We start from the raw sequence: 21,129 nt of genomic DNA on the forward strand, positions 1-21,129 counted from the left end.
AATAAGAAGTGTGTGTGTTAGTGTGTGTGTGTGCGTGTGTGCGTGTGCGTGTGCATGTGTGTGTGCGTGTGTGCGTGTGTGTTGGAGAGATCGGAGAGCTTGTAAAAACATGGCAGCACACATGTGTGAGTAGCACCATTGGTGGGAGGGTGTATTTACTCTTCCTGAGGTGTGAACAGACCCTCTGCTCATCTGTCCAACGGCGGGTCAAGACTACAGGACAGCAGACACATCATCTCTGGCTGATTTGTTTAACCCTTGTGTGGTGTTCGGGTCTATGGGACCCGTTTTCACTTTTTATTAAAAGAAAAATGATAAAATTAATTATTTTTTCAAACTGAGACTCACTGACTTGGGCTCAATTTCTGTGAAAAACATATATCACCTCTCATTTTGATGTGCACCTGAATGGGTTAAATTTCAAGTTCAAAGAAATAAAAGTCAGTAGTTTTGAAAAACCTTGCTTCACTTGTAAATTTGTTTCCACTCATATCTTGATTTTAATTGATTTTCTTTATTATGTTTTAAATAATAAGTTATAAATGTGACCTAACAAAGGTAAAGGGCAAATATTAACCATATATATTGTTTATACTGCTTGTAATTGGGATAAGGTAAACATCTGTTCAGTATTTTAACATAAAAGTGTTTGATTGTGAGGCATTAAAAGCCACAAAATGCAACGGGTCCCTCAGACCCACAAACGCTGGCTGAGTAACAACAATATGAACATTACACAAGGGTTAAACTGGTGATGTGGAGGCTATTTCTTCACAGGATGTGTCGATTAATCCAGAATATGATAACCAATAAGAAAATGTTTCTATATCCTGTATTGACAGTTTCAATGAATTTAACAGATACTGTTTGGTTGTTCGGCGGATTTATGCTGGATCCTGCAAAGGTCAACCTCTTACAATTAGCGGAATATTTACTGTCCTACTCAGGCTGACCCCTCATGTTGTAGCTGTGTTTCACACCTTAGGTGCAGAATGTGTCCCCCTCAGCTGCCCCCCCCCCCCTCTCTCTCTCTTCGCCAACAAAATCCACCACCCAAAAATGTAATCCAGCCTTCAGCACCCAACACTGTTGCATCACATCTTTGTATTTTACAACCATTAGATCAGCTTAATAAAACTTTAAACTGTGGTCAGTATTTAAGCACGCTACTACTTGAAGATACAGTTAGTAGATTTTAAGATGTGTTTAGGTACCGGCCGTATTTTTATTCCCCTTTTGTATTGCCTTTATGAACCACTTCTGAGTGTAAGCCACTGTGACTCTTGAGTGACCCGACTCTTTCCTTATCAAAGGAAATGGTATAAATTGAGTTGGGAGCTAGTGACTGCGTGAGCCAGCCAGCATTTTATCCACAGGACTTTCATATAAGAAAATCTCTGAGCTCTTGTGGGGTCCCTCACGGGTTGCTGATTTCTTTTCTTTAATTAACTGGTAACTATCTTTGTCTACAACCACAGCATTTACAGATTAATCCTCTGCTCTTTGGGTTTGTGCAAATTCCTCAGCCCAGAGGAGCCAAAAGCTTCAGAAGTCATGCTGATTATCGTAAAAGAGGATCGTCTGCGTGCTCTCTGCACACAGCAACTCAGACGGGAAGCGCGGACGAAAGCTTTTTCAAATGTTCAGTAAACCATTGATCAATTCACACTGAGTCATAAATGAATAATAAAAGGAATGCGGGCTAAAATGAGCATAAATTATTTTCCCTTAAACCACTTATGAAAGGATTCCAAATGGATCATGCTGGGAACATTATCAGATTCTTTGGTTTCTCAAACATAACAGAAAATCTAAACTAAAACCAAAAGTCCTTGAATACGGTCCACATTCCCTCAACTTCAACTCTTCTTTCTTTAAAGGTTCATGTTATTATCTCTTTTTAACTCTGATGCCAGCAGAACTTCCCCACAGGAATCCATGAAATGACGTCCTGGTGGTTTTCCTGGGGGTCATGGTGGGGTTGATGGACAGGCAGGTGGCAGACAGCCCAGCCTGGAGCTTGCTGTGGGCGTAACTCCACCCGGAGGTGCCAAACTCCCAGCCTGGCTCCCACAACCTCACCTTGTTCAGGACAACGTGGCTCCAGTGTGGGTTCAGCCCCAGTTCAGTGTGCCCCCAGCCTGACACTTTGGTTCTCACCAACAGTTTATTTACAGGCTGTATTTCATCTTAAATTGATTAAACACCACATTAATCTGAAAAACAGCCCCTTTGAACACCAGGCAGCTTCATAATTCCACGGAGTCATTTTTAGATATCTGCAGAGCTGCGGGCCAGTTCTCCAGCAGGGATAATAAAAGCTCTGGGCCAACTATGGAGAGCTGCTGTTTCTGTTGCTCAAACAGAGAAAATCAGACGCATTATGGTGATAAAGTTAATGTAGGGAAGGCTGTGCTGAGACGCATGGAAGGAGCTGTTAAAGTGGCTTGCATCGTAGATCATCTTTTTATTTCACGATGACTCAAATTTGAAGGGTAGAGTAAGATATTTGTATCTCATATTATAGCAGCATATGCATATCAATAAATGTACACAACATAGTATAGGCTTTAATGCAGCACTGAGGGGAAAATGAGTTTTCCAGTAGTCCTGGTTCTCACATTGAGGTGTGAAGTGACACCTCCAGAATCATCAGTTCTCATCAGTGTGAAACCATTACACCTCTGCTTTGACCAGAAAATGCAGGTGATTAGGCTCCATTTTATATGTATACATTTAATGAGTTTGCCATTTCTATTGGGCAATTTGACCCATAGTTGAGAGCATGCGAGAAGAGCTGCAGCTGCAAGAAATGGGTGATGATACAGTCCATGCAGCCTCATTAATATGGCTCCAGACTGATCATTCTGGTGAGAAAGGTAGGATTAAGTGCTATTAATGGTAGACCACACTGGTGTTTGGGTCAAGGCTGACCTGAGAACGGGTGGGGAAGGAGGAGAAGAAGAAGGAGCCTTCTGAGATCCATGGTTCCGTTTCTTGAATAAAAGTTACCATGTCTGATCATTCCAAATTTCCAAATGTATTATTGTCTGTGAGTGGTAGAAGTGTGTGGAAGTAGCGCCTGTGACCACAAAAGTGGAGCAATAGCTGCAAAAGCAATTCCTCACAGAAGAGCTTGTTTCATTCTAACTCAAAGACCAGGTTCTTTGGTAGATTGAGACCTTCTTGACACCCTTGTTTTGTAGATTTGTTTATAGGTTAGAATCCAACCATGTTCATTCCGCAAACCCTTTTTCCTCATTTCAATCAAATGTTCCGGTATCACAGCATCTTTAAAACAATGCAGACATGCAGCACTGCTAGTTCATCAGACATTCAACAAAACAACTATGATACCTAACTGTGCTTTACAAAGATGACATCAGTGTTTCGACACCCCTCTCTCTGTCCAGTTTGTTGTCTAGTGTTGTTGGTGAGAGAAAGCAACTCTTCCAAAACAAATCTAGCTCCTTTCACATGTGCAAAATGCATCTGCGGTTGCTTTTTCTGGCTGACATGAGAACCAACAAAGAAAAAAATTGTTTATTGGTTCGAACAGGAGTCAAAATTCACACTTCCACTCCTGTCGCTCAAGTTTTCCCATACAGGGAAGAGAGGCACTGGTGTATACTGAGAGAGAGAGAGATGGAGAGAGGGAGATGGAGGGAGGGAGAGAGACTGTGACAGACTGATGGTTTGTGAGAATCTGTGGAGGTGTCACTTCACACCTCTGCTTGCCTGGTCTGGACATATAAACCAGTGCAGCAGATCCGAGGAGCAGTCACAGCTTCCCAATCTTTCCAGCAAGTCTCTCCTCACATTATGGATACCTCCTCGGTCCCACTGCACAACTGCGGCCTGCAGTTCCAGTGGTGTTCTGATTCGGACATCTCCAGCATGTCTTCACCAGAGACCCTGTCCCCTGTTCCCTCTATGGACTCCAGCCTGTCTCCTTCCTACCAGCAGCTGCCAGAGTCCACTCCTCCGAAGGCGACCAGGACATTCAAGTCCTCACCCTGCTCTTTGTCAAGACGAGGCCGGAGGGCAGGCAAACCCACTCGGATCAGAAGCAAACAGCGAGAGAGCGCCAGTGAAAAGGAGAAGCTGAGAATGAGAGATCTGACCAAGGCTCTGCATCACCTGAGGTCCTACCTGCCACCATCTGTGGTCCCAGCTGGACAGAATCTGACTAAAATAGAGACACTGCGTCTCACCATCCGCTACATCTCCCACCTTTCAGCCCAACTAGGCCTCAACGAGGAGGTGCTGTTTCAGAGGAGGGAGCAGAGACACGCGTCAGCCACTGACAGCTCCTCACCAGACATTCTCAGCTACTTCCAGCACAGTTCTGCAATTGGCCAGGAGGTCCAGTTGCAGAACCAGAACCAGGGCCTGGACCAGCCCCTGTTCTCCTCCCACTGTCCCAGCCAGAACACTGCATTCCATTCTGGGACCTATAGTTTTGGAGTGAATCAGTACACTGTCGCTCCTCTAGAAGACATGAGCGTGGACGCCATCCCGCACACACCAACAGCCACACAACCATCCTGCCAGGTAAAGGTTCACTTTTTAGCATTCCTACAATAAGTGACGTTTATCTTTGGAAAAAAGAAGTGTACTGACCATATGTTCTGGTTCTCTTTAAACAGGTGTGCAGCACAGACTTCTGCATGCCGTTAGTTCCCAGAGAGTACTGGGGTTGAACACGCCAACACCTCTGCGCCATCTTCATCACACAACCACGTTTATTCTCGCTGCCTCACTGTGAAACATGTAATTTATTAAAACTGTAAAGCTTTTTCTACATTTTATTTATTTTACTACTGCGAAATGTTGCCTGTAAATATAAGACTGTATTTTTGTACTCTTTATACCACTATTTATAATAAAATATTAAAATCACATCTCAGGTTTTCTCTTCTTTAAAATCTCTCTGCTGATGTATCACTTATTAGTATTCACATTTAGTTTTTGACAAGCTGATGTGGGCCTTGATGCAGCAGTGTGTGTGTGTGTGTGTGTGTGTGTGCGTGTGTGTGTGTGTGTGTGTGTGTGTGTGTGTGTGTGTGTTCGTGTTTGTGTGTGTGTGCCACCTGCTGGTCACAAAGGAATCCTGACAGCAAACCATGTATAGTATTAGTATCATTAATGGGATAGCTGTCTTATGGTAACTTGTTGATTTCTGTTGTACCGGTAATCCAATTATTGTGATGTTAGAAATACATTAAAAATGTTTTGGGTTGGATAATTGGCAGAATCACTGATGTTTTATGAATAGAGTGCATATTTTGTAGCGTTACCTAAATCTGTATGTATTGTCAGCAAATTATCTTAATACAAAAATTGCATTTACACAAGATACCTAAAAACTTGTAACTTTACTTTTGCCAAAGTGATTTTTTCAGCATGCTTCCTTTATAAAAGAGTTTTAAAAAAAATAGATACAAATGCTACAGAAATGAGCAACACTGCATGTAATTGATTGAAAGGCCCAGAATTAGAATTTTGCTTCATGCTGCCCTTCAGGTGGCTTGGAAGGAGTAATATTTCCACCTCATGTAACGTACTCATGTAACTGAACATTTCTGTGCTCACATAGAGGGGGGTTATGGTATGGGGGGGTTATGGTATGGTTTATGTCTGATTTGTGTTGGGCTCCAAAGAACTTCCCAGGAGAAAATAGGTACGTGAACTTGGTGCAGGGGTCAGCCATTGGCAGAGGTTATCTAGTTTATTTAGTGTATCTTTGTTAATGGGGCTCTGCAAACATGGAAGACCCTTGGCACCGCTAAGTCTAGACTCAGCCCTTCCTCTTCTCACCTACAGCCCTAATTACCGACCAGAGGCATCAGAAAGGGCTTTAATATTCATAGAGGGGAGAGGATCTGCATGGTGGGCTGGAGAATTAGTCCCGAGTGTTTAGTTTGCCACAGACATGCACTTCATTTGAAATGCTAACAGAAAGCCTAATATACTGACTTAAGTCTTTAATCACAGAAAAGCTAATAAAGTCTCCAGGCTGAAAGTGTTGGGATGAAAGGGTTAGCACTGCTGTGCTGATTATTCACTCATTACATGTGAGTAAACATGGTCAAAGCTAATGTGGATTAACACAAAATAGATCCTCTCTGTCATCAGCCCAGAGGGAAAGAAATGATCAATAAAAAGTCAACTGGTACAAATCAAAGGTTGATTTGTATTGCATGTTTTCTAAATTTTCAGGTACATTTACATTTTGAGAGGCAATTTAATTCTAAATCATCACAGCAACAATCAAAGAATTCTGTTAAACTTTTGTCCGTCAGGGGCAAAGTGAGACAAAATTTCATCATTTCTAACTAGAGGATACGTGTGTGGTTGTGAGAGAGAAAGAGGGAGAGAGAGAGACAGATCCAAGCTGTATAACAATGCCGTCTAAGATGGAAAGGAAATTTCTTCCCTGCTTTGGGAATGCTTAAGAACAGAAGCTGTAAGAGGACACTTCACACTTCCAACTCTGCGGCTGCACGTCAGGAGTCAAATGTGACGCGACAGTTTGTGGGAACCCTGCAGAAGACTCAGCCCCACAGTCCACACCTGACAATACGGATCTGATGAAATGTCAGTGATAATTTGATTACCCTTAATTTTTATTTCAAAATGGAAGCGCGCTCCATCCTGCCAGTGAAATAAATCCTGTCCCTGGACATTACCATTGCGATGCTGAGTGGGGATCCTCACTATCACATATGACTGAAGGAACATTCGGGATGATTCCAATACCAACGATGGAAATACATCATGTGGTTGCAGTTGTTTGATGAAATGGCACAAATTTGAAAGCATTAAAATAAAAAGGATTGTAGTGTTCAAACTTCCCAGGCCAGGGATGGACTGCTGTCCAAACAGGAGGAGGTGTAAGGTCACGACACCTCCCAGCTGCCCCGGCACACTTCTACAGCTTCCTGAACCAGCAATAACCGTGACCTCTCTGCTCAACTAAAACCTGAGACATTCGTTCAATCAGACATTTATGTTTAAAATGTAAGTATTCTGTCACAGAGGCTTTCTGGTCATCAGACACACACTGAAATGACCCGGGTCCAGACCTAGGGCTGACAGGGTCGTGTTCCCAGGCAACAGCAGGCTGCATTCAGTTGGAATTCACTTGTATGAGCTGCTGTGTCACACCTTGTCCAGGAGCTGTCCTGGTTCCCATGAGACCCCCTGGTTTAGGTGTCAGTCTTGTTCCTGGAGCTTCTCGAGGCCAGAGGCGGAAGCCGGAGGTGCAAACTCACACCTCCCACCAAATATATGGAGAAGCCTCCTTGGTCCTCCTCATTGTCCCGTCCTGCCTTACCAGCTCCAACACCGACTACGACTGCAACAGTAGCTATGGAGGTTTCCCACTGCTCTCCGTTCCAGCTCCAGGACACTTCATTGCTCTTCGATTGTGAGTCCCTGCTGGACAAGTCGTATGACCACATGGTTTCTGATCCAGCTATGGACCCAGGATACTTCAGTGCCAGTAGTAGCCTGTCTCCCACATCTTCTGTGGACTCCTTCAGCTTCTCTCCCACATCCCTCCAAGCTGCTGAACCTGAGCAATGTCCTCTGGACGGGTTCCTCTTCAGCAGCCCAGCTGCACCTCTGACCTCTGAGCCTCAGACCCTGCAGTCAAGCAGACCCTCCAGCTCTGACACCAAGAAGTCCAGGTCAAGGTATCCAGGCAAGAAGCGCCAGACAGCCAGTGAGAGGGAAAAGTTGAGGATGAGGGATCTGACCAAGGCCCTGCATCACCTTAGGACGTACCTGCCACCATCAGTGGCACCAGCCGGTCAGACTCTGACCAAGATTGAGACCCTACGCCTCACCATCCGCTACATAGCCTACCTGTCGAGCCAGCTGGGCCTTACCGAGGAGGCTCTGGAGCAGAAATGTTCCTTGGGACTTACTGAGCAGCCCAAAACCCTGAGCCACATTCAGCCATCCAGCCAGGACTGTAGCCTCATGACCAGCACTCACCTGCAACCCTCATATCAGGTATGTTGACCTCACCTTCTAAAAGCATAATCCAAGTAAACGTTGTTTTCATGTTGCTTCTTGTCAGAGTTTGTAACCAGAATCTGTCTGTTCCAACAGGTTTGCCCCAGTTTCACCAGTGATCAGTATTGGTTTCCACAGCAGCAGCAGCAGCAGCAGCAGGCCTGTGCATTCCCTGGACACTGCTAGGAGACAACATAAATCCACTCACCTTATTCATTGCAGCAATGAATCTTATCAATATTAACAGATGTTTGTTATTTTTAACAAAACATGCATGTGTACTGTGTGTCTGTGTGTATATAGATCGTTATATTTATGACATTTCAATATGTGGCTGAAATAAAAGAATTTATGAAGATTTAAACTGCTGCATTGGCATTGATCATTTCTTTTCACAAGACTAACAAATGAAGTATATGTTGATTTGGCCTCCATTTCCTTACACAAACAGTGCAGCAGGATGACGAAGCGTTAAAGGCAACACGTCCTATTCGGAGGAAAGACCCCTGCTGAGAGGAGTGACAGCTGAAGCAGGGCTAGATCCGGGTTGAACGGAACTGGCAGCACGAAATCGCAGAGAAACAAGAGCCATGGAGGCCTGCAGTCAGACACGTACAGGCCATCTGGCCATTCTGCGGGCCGACGCACATTTTTGGGCCGGGACTGTCATAATTTAATGTCAAACGTAATAATTTTAATGAGATGAAACGCGGCACATTGGTTCATTTTCTTGAAGGACATCAGGCTTGTCCAATAAAATGTCTCGTCCCGCCCTCACCCCCTCCTACTTTGACCGTGAAGTTCTACTTTATAGTACTGCGCATGCGCCTGTCGCAAACCAACAAGGAAGCGACCGTGTATATTTTGCTCTGTGCATTACAGATGGTTAATAATCACGTGGTATAGCGTTAATATATACGTAATGTTGTATATTGGCTCTGCTCTTGAATACATGCTTGAACAATTAATAGCGCACTCTGCCCACTGGAAGTTCGTGTCCGTCTGTGGAAATAGATAATGAACCACCGAAGCGCAAGGGGGCGCTGGGAAGCTGAGAGAAAAAGGGCTCAAAAGCCTACAAGTGGACGCATCAAAAATGTGCCAATCACGCGTTTGCCACCACAAGTTCGACAGTTGCAGCAGGTGCAGGGCCTCGACATCAAGTGCAGGAGCAGTGCACAGCTTTAATGTGCAACAGTAACACAGAGGGAGGAGGAGCGATGGCAGTCAGCAGGGAGAGCTTGAGCAGCACTTCAGATAGTGTGAACATTGTAGGCTCAACGTGTGCAAATGCGCAACATAGGAAATTATTGCAGGACTTAGTTTATTCATTTAGACATACATGATAAAAGTAGCCTCTAGAGATTTGTGCACAACCTTGTCTTTGCTGGTTTGGACGTGGTCACCCTAGTCCAGCCCTGCCTGCAGCTGCGTGATTTACAATAACTGACACTTTTACAGACTGTCTACAATCGACAATCTACGAGCTTTGTCATCGCCTGCAAACCTGAAAACAACTGCCTGAGTGGGAAAACAGAAACAATTTTCTTCTCTGGGTCTTAAGAATCTGCAGCGTCCTAAATTGGGCTCTACTAGACTTCAGTAGCAAACATTCAATCCTTCTACTAACTCCTCCAGCATAACAGATCCAGTTTCAACCTGACGACCTCTCAATCTCTCTCTCTCTGTATCCATCAACAGGTCTAGCCACCTTTATAACTGTATGCTGGCCTGCTGACCTCCGACCCTGCTGACCCGCTCTACTCTTATACCAGCAGCTTGTATTATTAATGTATTTCTATGATCTCAACCTATTCTATCCTCTGCCTGCACTCCCCCCTTCTCCTCTCTCTCTACCCAGCCGGCCATCAGCAGGAGGGTCCCCCTACATGAGCCTGGTCCTGCTCAAGGTTTCTTCCTGTTAAAAGGGAGTTTTTCCTTGCCACTGTTGTTTGTGGAGGTCAGGCCCTGGGATTCTGTAAAGCGCCTAGAGACAATTTTGATTGTAACAGACGCTATAAAAAAAAAAGAGTGATTTGATTTGATTTGAAAGAGAACCTGGGGATGTATTGTAAAATTATTATAATTTAGCTTTCTTAATTTCAGCAGGTGGCATGATACATGGTAGTGTATATAAAACTCCAATCTTTATTGTTAAAGCAATAATCACACATAAAACATTACAATAATATGTTGTATATTATTAAAATATATTGTATTTTTCCATATATAAAAGATTTTATTTAATTACCTAATCGTATTAAATCGCCTGCTGATACACTGCCTGGCCAAAAAAAGGTCTTACAGCTGCCAACAAGTTAACTAACCCCAAATGATGTTGATGAGTAGTTTCTCATTTCTTAAACAACCATATGAAGAGACACATCCTGTGACTCTGTGACATTGCCACAACGAAGGCGTGCTGTTGTTAAAGCTAAATGCGGTCCGATGAAATATTAGTGTGTGACTTCTTTGTTTTGTCATGACTTTTTTTTTTGCCAAGCAGTGTATAAAAGCTTTACATATTAGACTTCAGAGTCATCCTAATATTTCTGATGATAAATATGGATCAGCTCTCAGTTGTGTGAGCATGTTAACCTGAAGAAACTTCAGTGCTAAACCATTCCAACACCTGTTCTTTGTTCAGGTCGACCCAGTTCATATTGGTCTTAATTCTCTCCAGCGACTCTTCCACGGACGATGCCGCCACACCCAGCAGCTCTGCTTTGTCTTCTTTGAACTGCAGTAACTGGGTGGGGTGAAGGGGGGAAACATTTTACTTACTCAGCAAATATTTTTCGAGTTAATAAAATAATTTATTCATTTTTTCTATGTAAAAAGCTAATATTTCCAAACTTTCAACTGAATCACTGGTTACCTGCTTGTACTCAAACTCGGTGGAGAATCGTCTGGTTAGACCACTAATCAGTCCAGCCATTGAAAACAGCCCACTGTCACAACTGAAGAATGAAGCAGAGAAGAATGTCAGACTTTGCACATTGACTGACAGATTTTGTCTGCAAGCTAAACGCAAACATCATATTTGTTGCATATGCAAAATTTATTGCTTTGTCATCTTTGTCAAAATTTCAGCAGAACCTGAAATAACTGTTAACTAGCATCGTAGTACTGAACTCAAACATGTCAGAGACACTCACTATGTGATCATGTCTTCCAAATTGGCTTGAACAAAGTTCCATGCCAGGGGCTGACCCACGACGTTATTACTAATTAAATTAATGGTGGAGATGGTGTCCTGCTTGCGGATTTTGTCTGGGTCCAGACTGTACTGCAAGTACCTAAAACACAAACACCATGAGGACAAAGGCCATATGTGATGATCCTGCTGGAGACCAGCACCACTGACCTGTTGAGCAGCCAGGGCGTCTTAGTGCAGGACATGGCGTGCAGGAGTTTATCTGCCTCTGAAGCCAGGGAGGCATTCTTGAACATGGACCAAGCAAAGTCCCACTCCTCTACTCCTCCTGATGCAATCGCATTACAGTAGACTATGGACTTCAGGTTGGGACTGATCCTGGAACCATTGATAACCAGTTTAATGACAAAAGGTGCAAAAGGAATGACAAAAGACAGAGGCACAAAAGTAGCGTATTGAATACGTGTTATTATCGGGGTTTTTCATCCACTCTCTGAACAATCCAGTGGTCATATCTTTACAGCCTTTTACTCCAGCGATGCAAGCTAACGAGATGGCGTTCTCTTGGTTGTACCTGCAGAGGAACGTCAGAGGAACATTAGGGACCATCTTGGGGGTGCTCAAGAGGAAAACTGCTCGAGAAGAGAAAAGTATCTGGATACTCTTACAGGTCGGTGAGTTTCTCTGGGTTCTTTGTCCAGTTGGCAGTGACGTTTTTGAAGTAATTAAAGAGAGGAGTCACCTTTCTCTTCAGATAAGCCTTGAGGACAAAAATACGCAGTACAGAACATTGCAATATGCTACAAAGTTGACAGGGCATCAGTGCTTTTAGACCAATCTAAGGGAACGCGTCAGTCACATGATCTCGACCTCAACTTTTCAGCTGAGTTTCTCAGATCACACTCGATCTACCGGTATTCAACAGGCACCAACTCTTTATAAAGTTGGTTAATCCAAAATCTGTAAGTGTTTAATCATTTGGATCTGATTTCAGATCTTTTCTGTCATGATGCAGAGAGATTACTTTCTGATTACTGACTACTTTCAACCTGTTTTGAGTAAAAAATGTGACTTTTTTTTACAAACCAGAATGGGTCCGTACACTTCACTGCGGTCAAACATGAGCAAGATGTAGTCCAAGTTGCTACGTGCCGTCTGCCAGGGCATGAATTCAAATTCTTTATCCAGGAACTTGGTTGTTCTCAGAGCCAGAGTAATGTTCACTATCTTTGCCCTGAAAGGATCACGCAGAATGAGACGTTGTTGACTTTCTTCATATCTGACAGCAGTCTTAGGAGGCCTGACCGTGCAAGGTTGAAGGCATCGTCGATGATTTGTACACGGTTAATCAATGGAATATCCTGAAAAGAGATGTTTTTTCACTGAAGGAACACACCAGACAACCTCAGCATGGTGTCTGGACACTGTTTGTACCTCAGGGTTGGAGGTCAGCCTTGCGAGCAGACGTTCCCAGTTATCAGAGTCATAGTTGACCCTGTAGAAGCCCTTCATGTTGATGTTGGCCAACATCCAGTCTTTGGTGTCAAGCACCATGTCAGGATTTGTCTCTGAAACATGGCACACATTTTCACACACGTGTTCCATCCATTGCAATGCTCTTAACTCAAACATGAGGTACATCTTACTTTCTTTATCGAGGAGCCAGAACTGCTGTTCAGCACCGCCATTTTTACTCCATTTTATAGGGACGAACCAGGTATAACTGCAGTATCCACCCGGTCATATATAACACAGCAACAGAGACATCTAAGTGTGTATATGATCAGAATTTGTCACTACTGTCAGATTAAATGACTTTTTTACTTGAACTCTGATGGCGTCACCGTGGCTGAATCTGCATCCAACAGGAAGTGCTGCTGGCTGATGGTTCCATTCTGGGTGTTGAAGGTGACCACAGGGAATCCCATCTGCAGGATCCAGCGGTTCATGATCACATCCACAGAATAGGGCAGCTTTACGCCAGCTTTCTCCACTGCCTGGGGAAATTTAGATTGTCATGATGGATCAGCAGTTCTCTTTTTGCTGACAGCTGGCTGTCAGCTGCTGCCGTCACACTGCTTTTTACTTACTCACGCTGCTGTTGGAGATCAAACTGAAATTACTAGTGGATAACAGGAGGATTTAGACCCAGTCTGAAGATCTGTGTGATTCGCAGCTTTAAATAAATGCTATTCAAATCACTGAATACTGCAAGTTGATATCCAGAATATTAAAAGAAAATCAAAAATAATGAAAGCAATTAACAGGTTTGCATGGATGCATTTTATCTGGCCTAGGACTTGGATTTAGTAGACCACAACATCGTCTCACATGGACTCAGGAGCATTGACCTGTCCAAGAGTTGCAGCAAATGTTTGGCAGCTATTTCAATAACTGTGTACAGTAACTGAAGTTAGAAAACATTGTGTCAGATCCAAGCAACACCTCTAAAGGTGTCGTTCAATGTTCCATCTTGGGTCCAAAACCGTCTCCATAAATTATGTGGCCAAGGCTATCGGTGCATCCCAGTTACACCTTTATGCTGATGATACCATCGTCTACTCATCTGGCCCTTTATTCCACTCTGCCACACTCACCCTCCAATGCCGCCTCACTTTTATCGAGAATCTCGTTTCACCACCTTCGTCCGTGTCTCAAGTCAAAGACCAAACGTATGCTATTTGTTTGGAAAACTATCACTTGATGACTTAGAACAAGCGTTTGTCTAATAAGATCTCTGATTGGAAAGCCAGCTTTCTTTTCATTAATAACCTGCAGAGCAAAGTCAAGGTCACATTAGGGTTCCTTTACCGTAATAAGGCCTCTTTCACACTCTGCCAAACATGCTCTGAACATGACCATACTCCCTATATTGATTATGGTGATGTCATCTATAAAATGGTCTTCATGCATGCCCTCAATGGACTGGGTGGGCTCCACCACCTCTGGTGTGGCCTATTTAACCCACCATTGTGATGAACTTGTGAACTTATCTGCTGGCCCCTCCACACCAGAAGACTTCATCACATGTTCATAAGACTGTACTAGTGAGTCAATACTCCCTCACTACCTCCCCAAACCTGACATCCAGTGACAACTACTCAAAATCCTGTTCTACAATTCCTTTATTTCTGTTGCAGCAAGTGACTGGAATTCCCTCCAACACTCCCTTAAAATTTGAGCTATTTCCATCACTTCAAACAGTTTAAACAGAAACTGCAGCAGTCCCTAGTTGACTCTCATGCGTGTTGATTCCCTTGTGCGTGTCCCAGGTCGTCATTGTAATTGAGAAGCTACCTACCTGTTAAAATAAAGGTGAAATAAAACTTAATATGGTATTTTACCATCTGCAGATGCTTCCACAGGTCTGTGTAGATGGTGGTGTTATACTGAAACTCCTTTAGGTATGTCTGAGGAGAGAAAAGGAGATTTTGGTGAAGCGTGAGACTTCTACCAACTCAGATCATAGCTGCTGTACGCACATTGAGTCCTTTGGAGAAAGCGTCCTCGGTGATGAAATCAGAGAGCATCCTGAGGACTGCAGCACCCTATTCACACAAACAGAAGACTCTGAGATCATCTACAGTGTACAGATGGTATATAAATTCATTGAAAATTAGTGTAGCAATAGCCATCCTGGATTCTTCAGAAGCCTGGTTTAGATTTGATGCAGTCAAGATAAAGATGCGTGAGGTTTGATTCAAAGACCTCTGCAGCAATCTCAGCGTAAAGAGACCCTACTGGGGTCATCAGGGGATGTTGAAGGCAACTGATTAAAGACTACGACTCACCTTGCTGTACGTAATGGAGTCAAACAAGTATCTGATGTCATCTGGCGTCACGATGTTCTCTTCTTTACATGAGAGAGGATGAGAGGAGGCCAAAGCGTCCACACCCATCACATTGATGATCTCTCTCAGAACTATTAAATCTGGCTAGAATGACATAAAGTCATCATGTAGACCACAAGTCCAGGTTCTAGAGGACTGGGGACCTTGATGATTCCATAGTTACAGTTACATTAATGCTACATGCTTGGACCTGTTGTAGATGTGCATGTACCAGCTGTGGCCCAGGCTTTGCTTACAGCCTTGAAATACATTATTAGCTAGAATAAAACAGAAATGAACTCACCAGACCCCATTTTGGTTCAGTGTAGTTGCTACCGAAATAAGAGATATAGGTCGCGAAGCCCTCGTTGAGCCACAGGTCATTCCACCACCTCATGGTTACCAGGTTCCCAAACCACTGACAGACACACTTCCAGTTTACTCTCAACACATCTCCAAGGACAATAGAATTCTTATTAAAGCTATGAGTTCTGAAGGACTGGACATTAGATTTGATACCATATGTGCGAGCTCATGAGAGATGACCGACACCACCCACTTCTTGTCTTCAATGGACGAGGTAGCAGGGTTATATAAAAGAGCAGGCTCGCTGTACATGATCAGACCCCAGTTTTCCATGGCACCAGCCCTGAAATCAGGAATAGCTATCTGATCTGAAATGAGAATAAAATCATTTACAAGTTTTTATCTCTGTTATCATATCATCTGACATCATATGTATTCTGCGTTTAGTGTGAGTGTGGTTTTAACCTGATTTTGACAGGGGGTAGGAGGAGTTGTAGTGATCCTCAAGGAACGCCAGTATGGGTCCAGTCTTCTCCAAGGCGTAATCTCCGTGGCCTGACTCTATGGCCTTCTTACGAGCCCACACCCTGATCTGGACACAGATGGTGCTTTATGAACCAGAACGTGTGTCGGATAGCCCAGCAGGGGGCACTATAATAACACTTGAACCAAAAGCAGGGGAACTTCTGGTGGACTTTATAATAAATGCACATCAATCTGGGTGCTTCCAAGGAGAACTCATCAGCACGCTTAAACAAATGAGTTCTGAAAACCATTTAAAAACACTGACACTACATTTCACTCCTAAGTGAATTAAAGCATGGTGTGGCATCTCAGCACAACACTGGGCTGCTGCAGCTTGCTACAAATTCTGCATTTATGAATGCCACATATAGATAACGTACACAACTTAATGTTTAAAAGAAAAATCTCCATTCTGGTTGGCATCTTTTTATTACCAGTGTGTTATCAGCCAGTTCGGTCTCTCTGAATCCAAAATCACACACAGCAAAGGCCAGCAAGTAGGTTGACATGACCTTTGTTGGTTCATAGCTTGTCTTCAGCAGATCTTGGCCATCCATGGTGATGTTAACAGGCTCTGTGAGGAAGACACAGGAGACTTGAGCATGGGTCTGTCATATTCACTAGTAATAAAGGCTAACAAATCAGAAAGTCATGAAAGGCAGCTGAGTTCGTACATAAATGTGGAACGCATTAGTGTCAGTGACAGCAGTGAAAAACGGACCGTAGTTCATGGAGTTGGACAGGGCCACAGTCCCGGGGGGGTGTATGAGGGTGACGTGAAAGACAGCTTTCATGGCGGGCTCATCAAAGCATGGAAATGTCTTCCTGGCATCAGTGGCCTGCATTTGGCTTACGGCCAAAACTCTGACAAAAGGCAACATATTCTTTAAAAAATCAAATGTTCTGAGAAACACCTAAATCTCCTTTTTTTAAAACAATAGTTTTATAAGCCGTGCGGCACCTTCTGCATATTTTAAGCAACAGGGTGGAACAGGAAGAATCATCAGCACAAACATATGAGGAGTAATGAGAAAGATGAATGCAAACAGCAGTGGAATGAGACCGGGCGATCCGTGTCCTGACCCAGTGTTTAGCTCAGCCCACCAGACAGCTGAATTATGTGAAGTGAGCTCTGCATCTATGTGACACTCTGTTACTGAAGCTAAGACAAGTTCAGAGAAATATTTAGGTAAAATGAAAAGAATCCTACTTTTGTTCTCCATCTATGGTGTATTCACTCCTGTAGAAGCCTGCCAGGTCATCTGCCAGCTCTCCAACAAACATGGTGTAGAGCTCATATCTGTGACCAACCGACAGTGGGCCGTTGAGCTGGACCACCAGGTACTGGGTGGGAACCTCCAGCCATGTTTTGCTCAGACTGGGCGTGGGGTCTCCATCGAGGCCCCTCAGCACAGCATGGTGTCCTTCAAAGATAGTGAAGTTCAGTCTGTTGCTGTGGATCAGGATGAGGTCTGTCTCCTTCACACATTTGAAGACCACCGTGGAGTTTCCGGTAAATATATACATGTTGTCATCATTGGGCTTTAAGCGGGGCCACAAGGTCACATTATAGGAGATGGGAGAAAGGGAGTCTGGGAGTCTGAAGCGCTGCCAGGGCTCCTTCAGCATGGAGGGTATCGTGGTTGGTTCTGAGGTGGCAGTAACACTGGGTCCAGTAGTGGTGAAGTGGGCTGCCTGATTCTTAGACTTCTCCTGAGAGTAAACTGCAGACAGGGTGATGATGATGGCCACAGCAGCAGTGGCTGCGACCAGGCAGGCTGCTGCCTCCACCTTACTGATGTAGAAGCCCTTCTTCATGGCTCACCTCCAGAGGAAGAAGACACAGGCTGGACAGAAGTTGCAAATTATACCCTGTCTCTCAGGCCCCGTCCAAAGTTGAGAATCTGGGTGGGTAAACCAGCTGAAATGACAAAACAGCCAGTTCAAAAAGTCCTCGGAACGAGACAGAACTCTGCCCGAGGTGTGAGCTTTACACCTGAAGAGCAACAAAGAAAACACGGCCGATTGGCCAGACTCCTCGTGTGCGTGATCATGCAAATACATCTGAGCAGCTCATATCTATGCGTGTGCATGTGTGTGTGGGTGTTCTGGTTTTATGGGTGAGTGTAAAGTGAGGACCAAACTACAGATCTTACAAGCAAAGTGAGGACATTTTTGCGAAGTGGGGGACATATCTGGTCTTCACAACTTGAAAGGTGTGTTTAAGGTCTCAGGTTTGACCTGGGTTCAGGTCAGGGTCAGGGGTTAACAGCGATCTTAGGCTAAGGACCTAAATAAAAGATGCGTTAATACAGATATGCTCCTTTTTTCTTCTCTTTATCCCTTTCAGGATCACAGGGAGGCTCCTGGAGCCTTTCCCAGCTGCATGGGCACACCTCTGAATGGGTCACCAGCTTATCGCAGGGCTCTATGTCAGCATTTGGGGGTCCTCCTACTGCTACCAGAACACCACCAAGAACCCTCCTTTCTGAGCCTTCTCCTACAGACTGAGCTTTAGTGTAGTTATTTATCATGTATTCATAAACAACTTATTAAAAATTTGAATGTTTTTCTTTGTTTTTTAAGATTAAAGTTTGAAAGCAACATGCATGTGAAACAGTTTCAACTTTGTATTTACAGGTTTAGACGTACATGTGTATTTGGTGTATTCATGTACAATCTCTCTCTCTCTCTCTCTCTCTCTCTCTCTTTAATCAGAAATGTGTGGATTACCGGAAAAATTCCTGAGATTATACAAAAATATTAAGACATGACAGGAAATGAGAACTTTCAAGAATCAGACTATGTTTTTATATGCACACATTTGTTAGAAACTTGCTTTCACTCCTAGTAGAAAATATATTTTACTCACACATGCTACATAGGAGCATACATATATGAGCCTTATGAGCTGTAGACGGATGGTTTGTGGAGCTGAGGCACAAACGAGTAGATACACATGTGTTCCTGCTACATGGTCCTGCTGTATGTTCTGGACGATCAACTTAATAAAGCTCCAAATGTTTGTATTCATCCCTGAGATTCCACTAACAGGAGTATTTAACAATTTCCACACGGCAGCATGAAAACGGCAGGTTAAGTTTGTTCTCTTACCTCGTCTCTGTTGACCCAGATGAGTATTTGGCATCGGAGGAGAACCCAAAAACTCTGCACGGAACTTCAGAACATCAGCTGCAGGCGCACTGGGAAAAAAAAGCTGGAGTTCTAAGTTGTCACTGGGGAACAAACCATCAACCAGGTTGGGCAGATCCAACCTATCTGGCTTCCCTGTGTTTCTGGTACCTTTATGCTGTCGTTAAGGTTCTACAGAGCATGACACTAAAGAACATATTGCAGCTGTTCTTACAGCTGTTCCAAAGACCCCGAAACTCCCCAAAGCCTTTAGAGCTCAAACCTTACATTTACAAAGCATGATCTCATAGTTAGACTCCCATCCTTCGCTTCCTGAGAGCTACAGTTCAGATGGACCTCCAGCCAGCAGTAATAACATGCATTTAGATAACTGCTGTAATCTATATGGCATCCCTGAAGGATTTGGGGAAATATAGCGGAATTCTGATGAGGACCCCTGTGGACTGGATGAAATGGGAGTTTTTGCCAGCACTCGCAGACTTCCGTGAACGTAACCACAAACTCTTCATGGGCGGTTAATTACATTTGGACTGAGCCAGAGGCCACATACAGTAACTCATCACATGGATGTTTTTACAGGCTAAATTATGCCTCGATTTATACACTGATGGACAAAAACTTGCAGAAGCTTTGAACTGTTTCATGCTTTTCTTGTGAAAAACAGGCACTTCCTGTTGGCTCTGTTCCTGCTCAGGAGCCTGAAACCATAAACAAGTCTGCCCAGAAAGCTAAACAATCAGATCCAGAAAAACAAACATGTCTATCCAGAAAACACTTATCTGGATAGACACACAAGTCTCTCTTGAAAAACAAGCAATTATATCCAGAAAAACAGCCATGTCTATCCAGAAACTAGTCTGTCCAAAAAACAAACAATTGGATCAAGGAAAAACAAACAATTCGCTCCAGATTTACAAACAAGAACACAATCATCTTTAAGTTTTTCCAGAAAATATAAACATTTGGATCCAGAAAAATAGTCTACCCAAAAAAAAGTCTACCCATAAAGAAACAATAATCTCCAGAAGACCAAACATTTATTTCCAGAAAACAAACAAGCCCCACCCCAAAAAAAGCAACTTCATCCAGAAAGACAAACAAGTATACCTAAAAAACCAACTAATTTAGTCTAGAAAGTTTGTTCAGAAGAATAAACAAGTTTGTTTAAAAATAATAAACAAGGTTGTTTAGAAGACTAGATAAGTAAGTCCAGAGAAGCAAATAAGGGTGGTTAAAAGAACAAACAAGCCTGTTCTGAAAAACAAACAATTCTCTCAAGGAAAACAAATGAGTCTGTACAGCAAAATAAAGAATTCTTTAAAAAAAAAAAAGCTAGCATCTAAAAAAAGCAACCGGGTGTTCTTTTCCAGTGCAGTAAACCTTCAGTTTCAAAGTGGCACATGTACTTTTAAAGCAAAATATTCTTGTCGCAGCCGTTTAAACCTTCAACCCTGTGAAAATGAGCTCCATCACTCAGGCAGTCAGAACCGTTCTGGTCCACTGAACATGCAGCCTTTCTTCCTCACCTCTATCAGATGTTTTACCAAGATGATGATGCAGAAAGGTGTCAGGATGCCACTCAGCAAACACAGCTAACACCACAAAGACACAAACATACATACACACCAATCTTCCTCATAGACAACCTTTTTCCCAGTAGGGAGGGGCTTGTAGGCGTTAGAATGTAACTCTTCTTGGCCACATTTGTTTTTCCAAAACTGCAGCTTTCCTTCCCCTAAAATGTGCTTATTATCTACAGTCAGCTGTGCCACCAGTGTCTAAAAACATCTGCAACAACACAATGGAACATCTACATCTAAATATTCACCATCATCCTGCTCGCTCAGCTCTTTTTGTATTAAATGAAGTCAGATTTACCAGCTAGATAAAATGAACCTGGGCTTATAGGTTAAAAAAAAAAGTAAGGCTCTTCCCACCTTGTCATAAACATGTGAGATAGAGAATAATAAATGAATCTTTATACACAATTAATACCCTTTTGAAGAATTTTTTTTTTACTTCAGTATTAGAAGCTTTGGCAAATATTTTTTAGCATTTGGTCAAAAGATTAATGACGTTATCAGCAAGTGTAAGAAAAACAAACCACACAAGATTCCGCAAAAATAATTCAAG

General features: G+C 43.3%; 2 protein-coding genes across 3 annotated transcripts; one reads left to right on the forward strand and one right to left on the reverse strand.

Annotated features, from left to right (window-relative positions):
* The first annotated feature begins 7,374 nt into the window (after positions 1-7,374).
* On the forward strand, positions 7,375-8,031 carry LOC101062991 (mesoderm posterior protein 2-like). Its single transcript, XM_011609578.2, has one exon. The coding sequence runs from the start codon at positions 7,375-7,377 to the stop codon at positions 8,029-8,031; it is 657 nt and encodes a 218-aa protein (XP_011607880.2).
* Positions 8,032-10,496: 2,465 nt separating this feature from the next.
* Positions 10,497-21,032, reverse strand: LOC101063219 (aminopeptidase Ey-like). Of its 2 annotated transcripts, XM_011609556.2 has the most exons (22): positions 20,523-21,032; positions 18,958-19,046; positions 17,054-17,764; positions 16,565-16,707; positions 16,278-16,417; positions 15,784-15,910; positions 15,532-15,686; positions 15,317-15,430; positions 14,974-15,117; positions 14,665-14,730; positions 14,527-14,592; positions 13,007-13,179; positions 12,829-12,905; positions 12,617-12,750; positions 12,488-12,543; positions 12,269-12,416; positions 11,851-11,942; positions 11,646-11,756; positions 11,393-11,560; positions 11,184-11,324; positions 10,904-10,985; positions 10,497-10,774 (listed from the first exon to the last, which is right to left on the reverse strand). In XM_011609556.2, the coding sequence occupies exons 3-22, from the start codon at positions 17,659-17,661 to the stop codon at positions 10,619-10,621; spliced, it is 2,901 nt and encodes a 966-aa protein (XP_011607858.1). In that variant the 5' UTR covers positions 17,662-17,764; positions 18,958-19,046; positions 20,523-21,032; the 3' UTR covers positions 10,497-10,618. The 2 variants fall into 2 exon arrangements, with proteins under 2 accessions (XP_011607858.1, XP_029701711.1); XM_029845851.1 differs by lacking the exon at positions 14,974-15,117.
* Positions 21,033-21,129: the final 97 nt, after the last annotated feature.

This window comes from Takifugu rubripes, chromosome 13, assembly GCF_901000725.2.
Source record: "Takifugu rubripes chromosome 13, fTakRub1.2, whole genome shotgun sequence".
Taxonomy (NCBI): domain Eukaryota; kingdom Metazoa; phylum Chordata; class Actinopteri; order Tetraodontiformes; family Tetraodontidae; genus Takifugu; species Takifugu rubripes.